Consider the following 17,518-nt stretch of genomic DNA (forward strand, 5'->3'; position numbering starts at 1 on the left):
CCAACCTTGAGTCTCAGACTGTCCTCGTTTGGATCGCCTTTAGCCTCGAGTACACCTGCTTTATCTTCCCCTGAGCTTCCCTCAGGTCAGATACCTAAGCAAAAGATTCAATCATCATATTGGTAAATTCAGGGGAAGCCCCTGTCCAGGGCTTCCAGATGGCCCCAGTGGACACTCCCAAGCTCCTTTCTGGGGGTTTGCAGCAGCAGTACGGCTGTGCTTCAATGGGGACACAGTTGCACTGCTCCCTGGCTCAAAGCTGCCTGCCCTTGCACCATCTGGGCACTAATTCAAGGACACAAATTTCAAAGAAATAGGAGACTTCGTTCACCAGGCGCTACAAAGCCAAGAAGAAACCGATAACGTGGAAGACATGTGGTCGACTTTGAAAGCAACCATACAAGAAGCAACAAACCGCTATGTAAAATCAGTAAGTAAACGGCGAAGGAACAATAAGCCACAGTGGTTTACTGCGGAGATCTCAGACCTGATCAAGGAGAAGAAAAAAGCATTCATCTCTTACAAACAATCAGGGAAGCAGGACTCTAGAGCAGACTACCTGGACAAATCAAAAGCCGTCAAAACAGCAGTCAGGGAGGCTAAATTCCTCATGGAGGAGTCTCTAGCAAAGAACATCCAGAAGGGAGATAAATCCTTCTTCAGGTATATCAGTGATAGAAGAAAAAACTCAGGCGGGATTGTACGTCTTAGGAAACCAGACGGAGACTATGTGGAAAAGGATTCGGAAAAAGCCCAACTATTAAATGAATACTTCTGCTCAGTCTTCACCCGAGAAGCGCCAGGGCTCGGCCCTCAGCTACAGACAAGGGTTGGCTCAGTTGACCCGTTTAGTAACTTTGAGTTTACGCCCAGCAGTGTCTACGGTGAGCTGTCAAAGCTCAAGGTAAACAAAGCAATGGGGCCGGACAACCTGCACCCCAGGGTGCTTAGGGAGCTGAGTGATGTCTTGGCGGAGCCACTGTCCACGCTCTTCAACCTCTCCCTTAGTACAGGCAGCGTCCCATTGGACTGGAGGACGGCTAACGTCATTCCACTCCACAAGAAAGGCTCAAAGATGGAGACAGCAAACTACAGACCAGTGAGTCTAACATCGATAGTGAGCAAACTAATGGAAACTCTAATCAAACACCAATTAGATAAGATCCTGGATCAGGAGAATCTACGGGATCCCCGACAACATGGATTTACTAAGGGGAGATCCTGCCAATCCAACCTGATCAGCTTCTTTGACTGGGTAACGGGGAAGCTGGATATTGGGGAGTCCCTGGACATCGTGTACCTGGACTTTAGCAAAGCATTCGATAGCGTACCACACCGCAGGTTACTGAGCAAGATGAGTTCTATAGGATTAGGTGACACATTGACGAAATGGGTTGGGAGCTGGCTTGGAGGTAGGCTCCAAAGGGTGGTGGTGAACGGCACCCCCTCCGAAATGATGGAGGTGATTAGTGGAGTACCACAGGGCTCAGTCTTGGGCCCAATCCTATTCAACATCTTTATAAGAGACTTGGCAGAAGGGCTTCGAGGTAAAATAACATTATTCGCCGATGACGCCAAACTGAGTAATGTAGTGGGCAAATGCACAACAGACGAAGATTCAGTGCCCAACATGATGCACGACCTACTCCTACTGGAGCGATGGTCTAGGACATGGCAACTCAACTTCAATGCCAAAAAATGCAAAGTTATGCACCTGGGCAGCCAGAATCCATGCAAGTCTTATACCCTTAATGGCGAGATCCTAGCAAAAACGGTAGCAGAACGAGACTTGGGGGTAATCGTCAGTGAGGACATGAAGTCTGCCAATCAAGTGGAGCAGGCTTCGTCCAAGGCAAGACAAATCATGGGCTGCATACGAAGGGGTTTCGTCAGTCGTAAGGCAGAAGTCATTATGCCATTGTATAGATCCATGGTGAGGCCCCACCTGGAATACTGTGTGCAATTCTGGAGGCCGCATTATCGCAAGGATGTGCTGAGACTGGAGTCGGTGCAAAGAATGGCCACCCGGATGATCTCGGGACTCAAGGATCTACCATACGAAAAACGGCTTGACAAATTACAGCTATACTCGCTCGAGGAGCGCAGAGAGAGGGGGGACATGATCGAAACGTTCAAGTATCTTACGGGCCGCATCGAGGAGGAGGAAGATATCTTCTTTTTCAAGGGTCCCACGACAACAAGAGGGCATCCGTTGAAAATCAGGGGCGGGAAACTACGAGGTGACAACAGGAAATTCTTTTTCACTGAAAGAGTGGTTGATCGCTGGAATAGTCTTCCACTACAGGTGATTGAGGCCAGCAGCGTGCCTGATTTTAAGGCCAAATGGGATCGGCACATGGGATCTATTCACAGAGCAAAGGTAGGGGAGGGACATTAAGGTGGGCAGACTAGATGGGCCGTGGGCCCTTATCTGCCGTCTATTTCTATGTTTCTAATACTCCCAAGGGACTAGAGGCGGCTAAACCAGCAGCTCCTGCAACAAATGGGACACAGACAATCCTCAGACAGCCATTCAGCACGGATCTGGCATGAATCCAAAAGGAGTTCACCACACCTGTCTGATCAAAATCAAGGTGTTTTTGAGGCAGATAGAAGCTTTTGTTTTTAAATCAGGAAATCTAGATGGCAACCACAGAAGCAATTTTAGTGGCAGAAACGGTACGCAAGAGCTACACTTGGGTCTAAAAACTAGCGATTTGGGGGATTTTAGAGGTTAGGGACCCTGGCTCTAATCCCAAAATACACAAAAAATAAAATTTCTATATCTATCTCCACTTTTAAAGATTCTCCTCCCCCCCCAAAAAAATTTTTATTTAAAGGCGGTCAGCTTTCTACTCACATGCTACATGGTGGAGGCTTCTTGTGATGAAGCTGTAGACAGCTTACAGGGAGAACGACTGTCTCACACAAGTCTATAATCTGGACCGCTCGTCTCTTCAGACTGCCTCTTGGGCCTAACTACCGTCCAGAGAACTCAACCCACATCGGAACCTTGTGTACGCAGTTGGGGTGGAGTAAAGCAGGTTGCCCTAATTCTGGAAACTACCACAAAGCCACTCAACCTGCACTCAATCCCACTGCAAACAGGACCTGGGGTAAGCCTTGCTCCCGGAATGTTAGCGCACGCTGTCCAAGTGAAGCTGCACTCTCCTGCAGACAGATGACCCAAGAATGGGATACTTTGCAGCACCAAAAAGTCTTGCAATGGTAAGCAAAATCCAAATTTAATGGAAAAATAAACAAGAGCAGAAAAGACAGGCTCCTACCATGTCGCTTGTAGAGACAACTGAGGAATTGGAGGACAGCCCAGAGAGCAAAAGAATGCTAATGAGGCCCTCTACAAGAATTCTGATGGGAATGGATTGACCACCCCTAGGTTCAAGAATGTGTCACAATAGAATTGCAATTCATAAATGCTTTTAAAGCTAACAGGTATGCTTATGTACAAGTCTTCCAATTCATTCTTACACTTTGTATGTTTAACAAATCTATAAAAATTGGGTCTTTTTTTAAACCTTCATCCTCTTAGAACTTCTTTTACACAGCCACAGTAGAGATTTCCCCATAGCAAATGCACTGAAGTCCATTCAATGCATGGGCTTCAGTGCAATTGCAGCAGGAGAATAACTCTTGTGGCTTTGTAAAAGGGGTCTTTGATGTAAAAAGCATGTCTGTGCACATCTTTCTAACTAGTTCCCATATACCATGAACGTTTAAGATTAAGGTTTTTAACCTATATATATTTTTACTTTATATACATTTTTGTTTTGCACATTTTGTTATATACTAAAAACACGTTGTATTATTGACTCCTGACAGCCCTATGGAGCACAAGGCCACATTGAGCATTTTGGATAACTGAATTACAATCATCTTTATGTAAGCTACATTGTTTTGTACACTGCAGCAAGGGGATGCCATGTTTCTGGATTTTAACTCTGGGATACTCTTATATACCCAACCATATTATCTATTGTACTCAGTCCTTCCTGAAAATTTGTCTGCAAGCAGCTTCTTCCTGACCATGCTGAATGGAAGACTGTAGGGTAACCCTACTATAGAGTATATCCATATAGTCTTCATACATAGAGGGAATGCTATTGTAGCTGGACATAAATTCTGTCACTGTCCAACTATAGAAAATATTTTCAGGGAGAGAAAATGGAGAAGCAAAGGAAAGGGCAGAATTAAAGGAAGAAGTTTTGAGAGGAAGACAAAACATCTGGTAAAAATTGACCAAACTGATACAAACTGAAATAGAAGTTATTAATAAAATGTTTTCCCAACTATATAGCTTCTCTGAAGACTTCCCACTCTGTTAATAAGCATATCATTAGAGGGACAAACAATGCAAAAGTGTTAACTAGTATCCTGGTTGCACACTGCTGCTTCTTAGCTAGAGCATCTCTGGCACTCCTTGTTCATTCTCTCTCATTTCCTTTAACTTTTCTTTTTTTTGGATCTTAAGTGGAATCTTTCTTCTCCTTTAGGGATTTGATTTGCTTGGCATATTGCTAAAGTTCAAATACCATCTTATCAGGCCTTCTTCCTATAGAAAAAAGCAGAACATTTAAACCATCTAGTGATCACAAGTAATAAGCAATAACAGGATAGCTACAAAAAAATGCTCTGATAGGAGATTTAATTAAACTGCTGAAAACCACCACTATTTTTAGCAAATGTAAATTAATCAGGAAAACTAGGATGATCGTAGAAGATCAGTTTTCCTATAGCAAACTAGGCTATATAAACAATGGTTAAGAACTAAGAAGATATGATATACTGTACTACCTTTTTGTGGAAAAAATAAAAACTACAGATTATATACACAGGTAGATCTGGGGCAATAGAGGATTAAGTGACTTGCCAAGAGTCACAATGAGTTAGTTGCAGTGGTAATCGAATTCCATGCTGCTGCACTATATCCATTATGCTATTCCTCCACTCCACCAGCTACTTAAAGAATGTGAACTTAGCTTTTAGGAAGGATGATGGCTTAGAAAAAAAACACATTGAATATAATATACTCACATTTAGCCTCATCTCCGTTTACAACAAATAAACTAACATCACTAAGTCAATTCAAAAAGCACAATAAAAAAGCATATAAAAGAAATGAGAAAGCAGTAAACATAAATCATACTTTTCTGTAGTTTGCATCTTAGCTCCTCACAAATCTCTTAAAGCGTGAATGCTCTCCTTCCTTACATCAGGAAAGTAGTGAATTTACCCAGTCTCCAGCGCCATCTTTAACTCTACTTACCGTGCAAAAAAAAAAAAAAAACACGCCTCAGCAGCATAGGGCGAACGAGGCGAAAAATAAGGCCCGATAACGGGTCCGGTCAATAGTACCGTGACCGAGCCCTGCATGAAAAGTTCGAGGTTAAAAGGAGTACATAAAGGTGAACTTATCTGGGCCAGCTGGCGCCCTAATACGCCTAGGGGAACGTGCACGCACGTGACCGATGTAACAATCCTTTAATTATTAAGTAAAGATAAAGCGAATTTTTTTTTTCTTTTTGCAGAAACGCACTCCGATTTCGCTGAAGACAACACGAAAAACGAGCACCATCTTACTGCCTTTAGGGTCAGCCAGGATCATATACTCCAGGATGTCCAATACATCCTCCAACCGAGGATTAGGGCATCCTCAGCGAATCATCTATAATGTACCCCACAAAAGCCAAGCATTCACAACTTAACGAATTGGCCCGTCTTGCAGCCCCAACACCTTCTACCCCGTAGCGTCTCAACCTACCTCTATCCAACAACCAGCTTATCCCTATCTAAGGGACAGTACAAAAACGGGATGCAAAATATAAGTAAAAAAATGCATTAGAGCTATACTCACGCACAACCTCCACCCGCAACTCTCGCTACATCTATGGTTCCAAACACAAACCGCACGCAAAGATTATAAATACAAACATAGATTTTTAGCAGCAGCTTTTTCTCCCACCCCTCGACGTGCTAGAAATTGCAGTAGAAAGCCTACAATATAAACAAGGCTACACTTTTAAAGAAATGATATAAGCGAAAAAGAATAAGGAAGCTGGACTTCTTTTCTGCCCACCTCACACCCTTTAAATCTGTAATGCAGATACCATTTTTATATTGCAGCTTGCCACCGAGGCCTTCAATAAAAATACGTCTCTACAGGTATTCCCCCGCTCCAAGAGCACATCCGGCCAAAGCCGACGCCCATTAGCACGAGTCTAAGAACTCTTCTAAGTAACAAAAGCTTAAATCATAACTTCATATACGAACTTACCCCGGCGCTGCACGCGGTACGCTTTGTCGCTGAAAAAAAGAAATGTCGGCGACCGCGCGCGCTCAACCTACGTAACTCCCACTTATTTTCTCTTAGCTCACGCGCCAAAAAAAAAAAAAAAAAGAGCCACCGCTTATCACGGCGCGCGCCTCAGGAGGAGGAGCAGAGGAAAAACCTAAATGTTCGCAGTAGAACAATAGAATGCTTCTGTTTCCCTCCACCCCCAAGCCCGCCAACGATCTCCATTGAGCTCTTTTCAAATTTTTGCCTTCTATTGTGACGTCAACCTAACGTTCGGGGTTCTGTGTGTTAGGATCTATTTTATAAGGTTTTGGGTCAGTTTAAAGAGAGTTCCCCTGAAACAAAGGAGAGGATATGCTAAAAACGTAAAGTAGAAATACGTTAACAAAAAAACATTTTTCATCGTTATTTCAAATAAACTGCAAAAAACGTAACGTGTTCCTTTATTTATAGAACTTGTGGCTGTCTTTAAATGTATCCAATGGTGGGCCACAAAAGTAGGCGGAGCTTGTCTAACTACGCTACAAGAATAGCTTTGTGTAATTTACGCCAGCGATAATACACGAATAAGGAAATCTCTACTAGCTGCTCGTTCATTTGGATGGGGTTTCCATCACGTTAGCGGCGTACTTTGGGATGGTTACGTAGTGTGTCTGACGTCACCTCGGAGGGATGTGGCGAGAGACGTTGGTAAGAAGGAAAGTTCCAGAAAGGAGTGCCTTACGCTTACTGGCTGTGACGGTGTGGTGGAAGAGTTAACGGCCCCACCAGAGCTTAAAGAAAGTCGCGTAGAAAAATATTTATTCTCATATCAATTGTTATTTTTGTTTTTAACAAAACAAAACCCAAAATACATTTAAACAATTTTTCTTTGGGTGTGCAGAGATGGAGGTAAGAAAAACAAGATTGATTATTCTTAGTAATGTAGAGCGCAGGGGTTGGCGCTTAGGATGTGCGACGTTATGGTTGACATGTTGTCGTTCTTGCTGTCTGTATTTGCAGCTAATGCTTTAAATCACATTTACATTCTTTGTTTTAAAGAAATAAGTATAGGTCTTACTAAGAGGCCACCTAACTTATTATATAAGATGATTAGTTCTGTTTATTTTCTTCATGGCTCCAGGCGGCGCCATTAATTCTCTATTCAAAATTAATGAGTGGGTGATCCTCTGTGAGCTGTAGAAAATGTATGATATTTTCTGCAACCTTTAGCCCAAGAAACTCTGGTTTTAGGGCGTTTATTGCGTTTCCGTCTTGCACGTGGAGCTGGCTAAAGTGCTGTTCGTAGTTGAATTGTGGTCTTCCTAGTAACGCTTTTTTTTCCCTTCCTTATTGTCTCGGACGGAAAATATTCTATCCGGGTTAAGGTATCGGTTGCCGTAGGCTTCGTTTCTCTCTCGTAATGTCGGGCCATGAGTAGTCTCGCGCGTTCCCTATAGTTTTCTTTCTTCTTTGCGTCCGCCATTTTTGCCGCAACCGGCTTTCAGTAGAGATACTTTATGAAGCTTGTAGGTAGTGGTTCGCTACCCCCTCCCCCTTGTACCAGTTATTTTGTAGACTAATTCTTTTGATCGGGAGCATCAAATTCCCCTTTTTTTCTCTCATTTAGATATGCGCAATATATATCTATACTGATAATGTTGCTAGACATCTGTGGCCCGAAAGCCGTTTGTTTCTTATATTAATATAATTAATCGCTTTTCGACTGAGACTCCCCGAAATGTTTACATTCTAGCAAAAGTAAAAACTCAAGGTTGTGTAGCAAAGCGTTTAATATTTTTTAAGCGTACTTACCGTAACAAACTTGGTATTCCAAGCCAACAGCCTGCCCCTAAAGGTACGATTTAGTGCTGGTTTGTATCTTATATCAAAAGCTCGTAATTACTGCCTAGAAAAAAGACGTCTAAATGTTATATGTTGGGGTGAACGATTTTAAGTAGCTTATGTTAATAAAAGTTGACATGTACATTTTAACAGGAATATCGGGTAAAAAACAACAACAACCCATACACATATTTTCATGGTGTGTTGATATTGCTTTTCAATTTATTTGGATGCAGTGTTAACCGGGGGGGGGGGGAGGAGGGCTCAGGAGTATTTTCTTTTACCGCTTGCCTTTAACTCGGCTTTTTGGACCTTGGAATTTGAGCTTCGTGAATTTGAGCACTTAGCTTGATCGCCAGGTGTCACTGTTGTGATGCTGCCGTAATTCGTCTATGCAGAATCTTATTCCGGTACAGTACTATATTTCAGAATCGACCTACAATAACAACACTTCGCCAAGTCAGATAACCTTGTTTTCACTAATTTTGAAAGGTCATATTATTACTAATCATTGCCAGTGGTTTTTGATAACTAACCACTTTTGCAAACCCTCCCTTCCCACCCACACAAAACGAGCATTATGTTCCCATACATCTCACTGGTTTCTTTCTGAGGAAAGTTCATTTACAGACAGACGGCAGTGGGAGTTCTTTTAATAGGAACACGTGCCCTGCGTTTTTAGGTGCCCTATTTGGGAAACATTGTTGTGTACTGCTTTCCAGAAAGTATCCCCCCCCCTCCAAAAAAAAAACCCTATCTGCTGAGTCTTCCCCATCCCTTGTTTAACCCCCAATACAGTCAGGAGTTCTGTTTTTGCTACTGGACTCAAAAAATTGAATTCTCTACATTAGTTAAAAAAAAAGTTAAACTGTGACTTGTGTGCTAAGCAATTTTTTTTTCAAGTGTATAAGCATTTTAAACAATTGCCTGTTAACAAACACTACTAAGGTCACTTTCATTTTGATTTTTACCTGAAACAAAATTATTGTATTAAGGTGGTGCTTTCTTTTACCTGGTACACAAATTGAATACATATAATCTGAGATGAGACCTACATCTCTTTCCACCCTCATTCTTTTTCCTACTCTCCCACTTATCCTAAGCATTGAACAGCAGTTAGTATATATAGGGTTTTGTGTGTCAGTGTGCATGTAATCTTCATAGGTTTTCAGTGAAAGGAGAACTTTCACTGACTGCTGCTGGGTATAAGATAAAATGGAGACCCACAATGTGGGAAAACAGCCCTATGTTTGAAATAATGGGGCCCCAACTCTTGGATCCAGTGGGTATAAGGACTGGTTCAAGCCATTTTATTGAAACTTGCTATCTTGATGACCAAAAACAAAGGGGTGGGGTCTTTAAACCAAGGATTGATTGTTAAGTAATTTGATGTCTCTAAATCTAGTTTTGTCAATAAAACTCATGTAAACCGTTATCCCAGAACAAGCAGGCATGATATTCTCACATGTGGGTGACGTCATCTACGGAGCCCCAGCGCAGACAGCTTTTCAAGCAAACTTGATTGAAGTTTCAAGTTTGCTATGCTGCACCACGCATGTGCATGCCTTCTTGTCCTCTAGAGGGCGCATCCCCACCTCGTGGTCCTCAGTTCAGTTTTTTCCGCGGAGCCAGAAGCCCTGTGGAAATTGTGCTCTCTTTTTTGTGCCTTCTGACACCGCGTCTGAGTCGTTTTTCTCGGTCGCTGTGCTTGTTTTCTTTATTATTTTATTTGTGTGTTCGGTTCTCGTCGAAAACCCCCCCCCCCCCCCCCCCCACAGATTTTCGTTCGGCTCCCGGTAGCCGCGGCCGCGGGACCTCGTTCCGTTCCCGGCCGTTTTTCGGTTTCATGTCCCGTCCTTTGATGGGCTTTAAAAAGTGCACCCGGTGCGATCGGCTACTCTCTCTCTCACCGATCAACACCGGTGGTGCTTACTTTGCCTGGGTCCCGAGCACCCCACCGATTCCTGTCCCAGGTTTTCAGCCTAGATCTCTCCGCCGCCGTCGTGCCAGAATGGAGCTCTTTGCTGTCGACCCCGTGGAGCGGGCCTCGACGTCGGCCTCGGCTTCGGCCCCGGCCTTGACCTCGGCCTCGACTCCCTCGGCCTTGCCGAGGCATTCTGCTTCCTCGAAGCCGGCGTCCTCAACCTCGAAGTCGACAGGAGGTAAGTCCTCTCTTCCTTCCTCAGCTCCAACTTCGAAGAAGCTATCCTCGGGATCCTCAACGGGGGCGGGTGGGTCGTCCTCAACCCCGCCCCGAGCGTCGAAGTCGGGTGCCCCGAGGGAATACTCGAGACCGAGGTCGCCCTCAAGGGAGCACCCGTCGGCCCCGGATCTACCGGCCATGATGGGGGTCCCGGTGTTTCAGGACTTACTCCGTGCCCTCATTGCCTCGGAGCTGTCCAGCGCCTTAGCGCACCTGCAGCCGGCTTTGGCCCCGAGTGCCCCGGCTTCGGCGGCCTCGGTCTCGGTGCCCTCGACTTCGGCCCCCGGGGTGGCTCCGGCCTCAACCCCGACCTTGCCCTCGACCTCGGTCGACCAACCGGATCGGAGTGTGCGGCCTCGGGACAAGGTGCGGAGAGTTCGGAGGATCTCTTCCTCGTCGAGGTCCTCCCGGGGCTCCTCGGGTCGGCCTCGGGCGAAGCGCCGGCCAAGGAAGCCCAAGCGTTTCCGCGGGTCTCCTCGGAGGCACGGTCGCTCCTCGCCGACCGGGGCTGAGACGGTACGTGTCTCGGAGCTCCGCCTCGATAATCCAAGGCTTTTCCGCTCCTCCGAGGTTGAGCGCTCGAGGGATTCTTCGCCGAGACGAAAGGGACGTGCCTCGGTGCCCCATACCCCGGTGACTTCCCGCAGGGGTTCCTCGGGGCGTGGGCGGTCCCCGACCCCGTCGAGGTCGCTTGGTGCGGCTTCTTGGGGTTCGGGGTCTGGCACGGGTAAGGAACCTCGTTACTCCCGTGAGGCTTCCCCTTCCTTCTTGGCGACGAGGATTTCTCGATCTCCCTCTCCGCCTTCGAAGCCCTCCTCCTTTTCGAGATTTGTGCTTGATATGGGGAGGGCTTTGGACCTTGATCTGGCGTCAGGTTCGCATTACACGAAGGAATTTTTGGAGGAGCAGGATTTGCCCTCTCCCCCTAGAGAGACTCCTCGGCTGCCTCTCAACAAGGTTCTCCACCAGACCTTCCTGAGGAACTTGGACTCCCCTCTTACAGTCACAGCAGTTCCATCAAAGATGGAGTCTAAGTATCGCACAGTCCCTTGCAAGGGCTTCAATAAAGCGCAGCTGTCCCACCAGTCTTTGCTGGTGGAGTCGGCGTTGAAGAAGTCCCAGCCGTCTAGGGTCTTCAGCGGTCCCCCCCGGGTGGGAGGGTCGGACCCTGGACAAGTTTAGTCGTCGCCTCTATTCCAACTCCATGATGGCGGCCAGGGTCCTTAATTACGCATTCACCTTCTCATCCTATTTAAGGCAGATGGTGAAGGCGTTGCCCAGGTATTATGGGGTCCTGCCGGATTCCCATAAGGGGGATTTTGGTACCTTTATGGCCAATTTGTCCCAGCTGCGTCTCTACCTTTTTCACGCAGTTTACGACGCGTTTGAGTTGGCCTCTCGTGTATCCGCCTTTGCGGTGGCGATGCGCTGTCTCGCATGGCTTCGTACCCTGGATATGGACCAGAACTTGCAAGAACGTCTGGCCAATCTTCCATGTGTGGGCTCCGAGTTGTTCGATGAGTCCTTGATGGCGGCGACCAAACGCTTGTCGGAACATGAGCGCTCTATCGCCTCATTGGTCCGTCCTAAACCTCCGGGCCCCGCCGCAGAAGCCGTTTAGACCTCCTCCGCGGCGATACCCGCAGAAGTCTACGCCGGCTTTCTCGAGGCCTCCGCCCCGGCGTCCCCCTCAGCAGGGCAGAGCGTCCCAACCAAAGCCTCAGGCACAAGGGGCTTCTAAGCCGACTCCGTCTTTTTGACGTGATGCGCGGTTGGGGGCGTGCTCCCTCCGCACTGTCAAAGGATCCCCTTCCTATCGGGGGTCGATTGCAGGCCTTTCTTCCAGCCTGGGCCGAGATCACGTTGGACGCTTGGGTGCTCCGGATCATCTCCGAGGGTTACTCGCTAAACTTCTTAGCCTTGCCGCCAGAACATCCGCCGGGGGCTTCTCTTGGCTGTCGAGACCAGCTTCCTCTTCTCCTGTCAGAAGCCAGGTCCTTGTTGAGTCTCCGGGCGGTAGAGCCAGTGCCCCCCGACCAAAGGGGACGGGGGTTTTAACCCGTTACTTTTTGGTCCCGAAGAAGACTGGGGACTTGCGCCCCATTCAGGACCTCCGGAGGCTCAACAAGTTCCTTATCCGGGAGAAGTTCCGTATGTTGTCCCTTCCAGTCCTGTACCCTCTGTTGGAATCGGGGGACTGGATGTGCTCATTGGACCTGAAGGAGGCATATACTCATGTTCCGGTGCATCCCGCCTTCTGCAAGTTCCTCAGGTTTCAGGTGGGGGGGGTTGCACCTCCAGTATCGGGTCCTCCCCTTTGGGCTGGCTTCGTCCCCTCGAGTCTTCACGAAGTGTATGGTGGTGGTCGCGGCAGCCCTGAGATCTCGGGGGCTGCAGGTCTTCCCCTACCTGGACGATTGATTGATCAAGGCGTCCTGCAAGGAAGGGGTTATTTCAGCGACCCGTCAGACTATCATCTTCCTTCAACGTCTGGGGTTCAAAGTGAACTTCCCCAAGTCTCAGTTGTGCCCGGCTCAATCCCTTCAGTTTATCGGGGCCGTGCTGGACACGGTTCGCCTTCGTTCGTTCCTCCCCCCGCCACGGTTGGAGGCCCTGCTTCGCTTAAGTCGACAGGTTTCGCTGCTACCCTCAGTTTCGGCGCAGCGCCTGATGGTACTGCTGGGCCACATGGCGTCAACGGTCCATGTCACTCCGTTCGCCCGTTTGCACCTGAGGCTTCCTCAGTGGACCTTGGCCTCCCAGTGGCGTCAGGATCGGGACCCTGTCTCCTCCCCTATAACTGTGACTCCTTCCTTGAGACGCTCGCTCCGTTGGTGGACCAACTCTTCCAATCTTTCCTGGGGTTTGCTCTTTCTCGTTCCTCCGCATCGCAAGGTCCTGACCACGGACTCTTCGGAGTACGCGTGGGGAGCTCATCTGGACGGTCTACGGACTCAAGGTCTATGGTCGGCAGAGGACCGGAGTTGTCACATCAATGTTTTAGAACTTCGTGCCATTTTCCTGGCTGCTCGAGCGTTCTGCCACCTCCTGCACGATCAGGTAGTTCTCGTGCAGATGGACAACCAGGTGGCCATGTATTATGTGAACAAACAAGGGGGAACGGGCTCTTGGGCTCTGTGCCGGGAAGCCCTGCGCCTTTGGGAATGGGCGGTCTCCCAGAACATCTTCCAGCGGGCGGTTTACATTCAGGGAGAGAAGAATTATCTGGCCGACAAACTCAGTCGTCTTCTCCAGCCACACGAGTGGTCGCTAAACTCCTGAGTTCTGCACAAGGTCTTCGATCGCTGGGGGACTCCTCAGGTGAATCTGTTTGCCTCCCCGGAGACTCACAAACTGCTCCTCTATTGTTCTCGGATGTACGCACCGGACTGTCTCGAGGCAGATGCCTTTCTTCTCGACGGGGGGGGGGGAGGTTCCTTTATGCGTTTCCTCCTTTTCCTCTGATCTTGAGGACGCTGGTTCATCTCAAGTCGTCCAGTGCCACGATGATTCTCATTGCGCCTCGTTGGCCTCGTCAGCACTGGTTCTCCCTGCTCCTTTAACTCAGTGTCAGGGAGCCTCTGCTTCTGCCTGTTTTTCCCTCTGCTGTCTCAGAGTCGGGGTTCGCTGTTGCATCCCAATCTTCAGTCTTTACATCTGACGGCTTGGTTCCTTTCCCCATGACTTCACAGGTTTCTCAGTCTGTGAGGGAGGTTCTGGAAGCCTCGCGCAAGGTCTCAACTAGGCTTTGTTACTCTCAGAAGTGGACCAGATTTTCTTCCTGGTGTTCCTCGAACCATCTGGATCCGAGTTCGGTTCCGGTGTCTTCGGTTCTGGAATATTTGTTGCATTTGTCCAGGTCTGGGCTGAAGACGACTTCCATTAGGGTGCATCTCAGTGCGATTGCTGCTTTCCATCGACATCTCGAGGGTCGGTCTCTCTCTCTTCATCCTCTGGTGGTTCGTTTCATGAGGGGTCTAGTGAATGTTAATCCTCCTTTGAAACCTCCTCCTGTAGTTTGGGATCTTAATGTGGTTTTGGCTCAACTGATGAAACCTCCTTTCGAGCCTATTGACAAATCTCATCTTAAGTTTCTCACTTGGAAGGTGATCTTTTTGCTTGCACTCACGTCCGCTCGGCGGATTAGCGAACTGCAGGCTTTGGTTGCGGACCCGCCCTTTACTGTGTTCCATCATGACAAGGTGGTTCTTCGCACCCATCCTAAATTTTTACCTAAGGTTGTGTCTGATTTCCACCTCAATCAGTCCATTGTTCTTCCGGTGTTTTTTCCGAAGCCCCACTCTCACTCGGGGGAGGCGGCACTTCATACGCTTGACTGTAAGAGGGCGTTGGCTTTTTATCTTCAACGCACTGAGTCTCATCGGAAGGTTCCTCAATTATTTTTGTCCTTTGATCCTAATCGATTGGGACGTCCTGTTTCCAAGCGCACCTTGTCCAACTGGTTGGCTGCTTGTATTTCCTTTTGCTACGCTCAGGCTGGTCTCGAGTTGCATGGTCGGGTCACGGGACATAAGGTCCGAGCGATGGCAGCTTCTGTTGCTTTCCTCCGGTCTACTCCGGTGACATCTGCAAGGCTGCCACTTGGTCTTCGGTTCATACTTTCACCGCCCACTACTGTCTGGATACGTTGTCCAGAAGCGACGGCCGGTTTGGTCAGTCGGTTTTGCGTAACCTGTTTTCCTAAATTGCCATCCTCCCACCTGCCCTTTTTTGGTTGGCTTGGAGGTCACCCACATGTGAGAATATCATGCCTGCTTGTCCTGGGATAAAGCACAGTTACTTACCGTAACAGGTGTTATCCAGGGACAGCAGGCAGATATTCTCACAACCCGCCCTCCTCCCCGGGGATGGCTTCTTTGCTGGCTATGGAACTGAGGACCACGAGGTGGGGATGCGCCCTCTAGAGGACAAGAAGGCATGCACATGCGTGGTGCAGCATAGCAAACTTGAAACTTCAATCAAGTTTGCTTGAAAAGCTGTCCGCGCTGGGGCTCCGTAGATGACGTCACCCACATGTGAGAATATATGCCTGCTGTCCCTGGATAACACCTGTTTCGGTAAGTAACTGTGCTTTCTGAGCTCTCCTGGGAGAAGGGTATAGAAAATGGAATAAATAAATAAATTGATGCATTAGATAAGTTAGGGACAAATGAGTACAGTATTGAGCTGTAAGTCTTTTTCTGATATTGAAAAATTATTACAGCTGTTATAAAATTTGTGGTTTATGTAGATTTGTCATTGTATTTTGTTAAAGCTGTTGAGTCCATATGTTCAAAAGCATTGAGTGGACTTCTAAAGAGTGTTAAATAAGGATGTAGTCCTTAAAATTTATTGTACAGGTGTCTTTCTCCATGATGTTTAAATTTTATGTTGCTTAGATTCATATAGTCATATATTTCAATAAAATATAAATTACAAAATTGGAGGAGGATTTGGCCAAGAAAACTGCTTTTAAATCCTGATAGGGATTGAGCAGGGCCTACTATTAGGGAAGGTCTTCTTTTTAAATTTATTACTCCGTAGTAAATGACAATAGCAGGGGCTAACTGTTATATCAAACATTAGGTTTTGTCAGTAACAGCATTTGCTAGCTTGGCAAAATAGCCATTCGTGTGTGTGTATTTCCTGGTGGACTAGTTACTTCTGGCGGAATTCTGTGCAAAAATTTTGAAAATTCTGCACAGTTTATGTAGTGTTGCTTAGTATTCTATCCTGAGACCTGACATTCCTTTGACTTTTTCCCTCCTTAGGTTCCAGCCTCCTCAGTTCCCTCTCTCACTCCAATCCAACTTCTGTCTCTCTAAATCCCATCACACTCACTTGCACCCTGAATCCCTTCCTTGGCCCCCGAATTCTGGCATCTCTCTTCACTGACTAAGAATCCCTTCCCATTCCCTTTCTGGTCTTGGTCACTCTTCCTTTCTCATCCCATCCACCACTTCTCTTGCTTGCACCCTGAATCCCTCCCCTACCATTGTCTGGCATCTCTCTCCCCTCTCTATAAGGTCAAGCATCTCTTCCTTCTCAACCCCCTTTCTGGCCTGGGTTTCCTTCTCATCTCCTTTCCCCTCTACTTACAAGTCCAGCATCCATGTCCTATCCCCTTGCCTCACCTTTCAGGTCTGGCGTCCATGTTCCCTTATCTACACCCCCCCACACACACACACATGCTGTGTAGCATCCATATCCCCTCCCTCGACTTGCAGTGCAGCATCCATGTTTCTTCCCCTGCAGTTATATCATCCATATCGCTTCCTCTCTCTTCCCCAACTTGCAGTCTAGTATCCATTTCCCCTCCTACCAACCCCACCCCAGTGAAGATCAGACATAACCTCTTGGTCTTCAAGAGCAGAGGCAGTTGACAGGCAGAGGCAACGCTGTGAACAGGTTCCTTGCGGCCAGCCCTGCCAGCGCCTTTCCTCTGCCGCCGCATCATCTATCTACAGCAGACGTGTCAAACTCTGGCCCGCAAGGTCATATAATTATCCCAGGACAAGCAGGCAGCATATTCTCACATGTGGGTGACGTCATCCACAGAGCCCCGACGCAGACAGCTTTTCAAGCAAACTTGATTGAAGATTCAAGTTTGCTATGCTGCACCACGCATGTGCATGCCTTCCCGCTCCACAAGAGGGCATATCCCTACCTCGTGGTCCTCGGTTCTAAAGTTTCCGCGGAGCCAGAAGCCCTGTTATTGTGTTTTTCCATGTGAAGTGCCTTCTAGCACCGTGGCTTTGTTATTTTCTTTGGAGTCGCTGTGCGGTTTTGTTTTTGTTCCAGCTATCCAAAAAAAAAAAAATTTTTTTTTTTTTTTGCTCGTTCGGCATCCAGGGGCTCCCGAGTTGCTATGGCCTCGTTGGGCCGCGGCCTTCTTTTTCATGTCCCGGCCCTTGTCCGGTTTCAAGAAGTGCACCCGGAGTGATCGGCTGCTGTCGATCACCGATTCTCATCGGTGGTGCATTTTGTGCTTGGGGGCTGATCACCCTACGGATTCGTGTCCCCGGTGCGCGACTTTTCAATCCCGGGCTCTCCACTGCCGTCGCATTCACATGGTGGACCTGTTTGTGGTTGAGCAGGCCTCGGTCCTGGCCTCGACGTCGGCCCCGGCTTTGACCTCAGCCCCGCCTTGGCTGTCCTCGACGTCCAAGCCCTCGGCC

At 47.7% G+C, this 17,518-nt stretch overlaps 2 protein-coding genes across 18 annotated transcripts in view; one reads left to right on the forward strand and one right to left on the reverse strand.

Annotated features, from left to right (window-relative positions):
* Positions 1–6,439, reverse strand: part of CBX3 (chromobox 3) — a 47,837-nt gene extending 41,398 nt beyond the window's left edge. Inside the window, exons 1-2 of one of the 5 annotated variants that reach the window (XM_033930806.1) lie at positions 6,293–6,423; positions 4,551–4,570 (exon numbers count right to left, since the gene is read on the reverse strand). In XM_033930806.1, coding sequence (XP_033786697.1) covers positions 4,551–4,553 — 3 coding nt within the window. In that variant the 5' untranslated portion in view covers positions 4,554–4,570; positions 6,293–6,423. The other 4 variants (XM_033930809.1, XM_033930807.1, XM_033930808.1 and 1 more) reach the window with 4 other exon arrangements.
* Positions 6,440–6,886: 447 nt separating this feature from the next.
* HNRNPA2B1 (heterogeneous nuclear ribonucleoprotein A2/B1) overlaps positions 6,887–17,518 on the forward strand; it is a 206,296-nt gene continuing 195,664 nt past the window's right edge. For 6 of the 13 annotated variants that reach the window (XM_033930792.1, XM_033930794.1, XM_033930795.1 and 3 more), the window contains exon 1: positions 6,889–7,003. In XM_033930792.1, coding sequence (XP_033786683.1) covers positions 6,986–7,003 — 18 coding nt within the window. In that variant the 5' untranslated portion in view covers positions 6,889–6,985. The other 7 variants (XM_033930799.1, XM_033930801.1, XM_033930797.1 and 4 more) reach the window with 5 other exon arrangements.

The sequence above is a fragment of the Geotrypetes seraphini genome, chromosome 2 (assembly GCF_902459505.1).
Source record: "Geotrypetes seraphini chromosome 2, aGeoSer1.1, whole genome shotgun sequence".
Classification (NCBI taxonomy): Eukaryota; Metazoa; Chordata; class Amphibia; order Gymnophiona; family Dermophiidae; genus Geotrypetes; species Geotrypetes seraphini.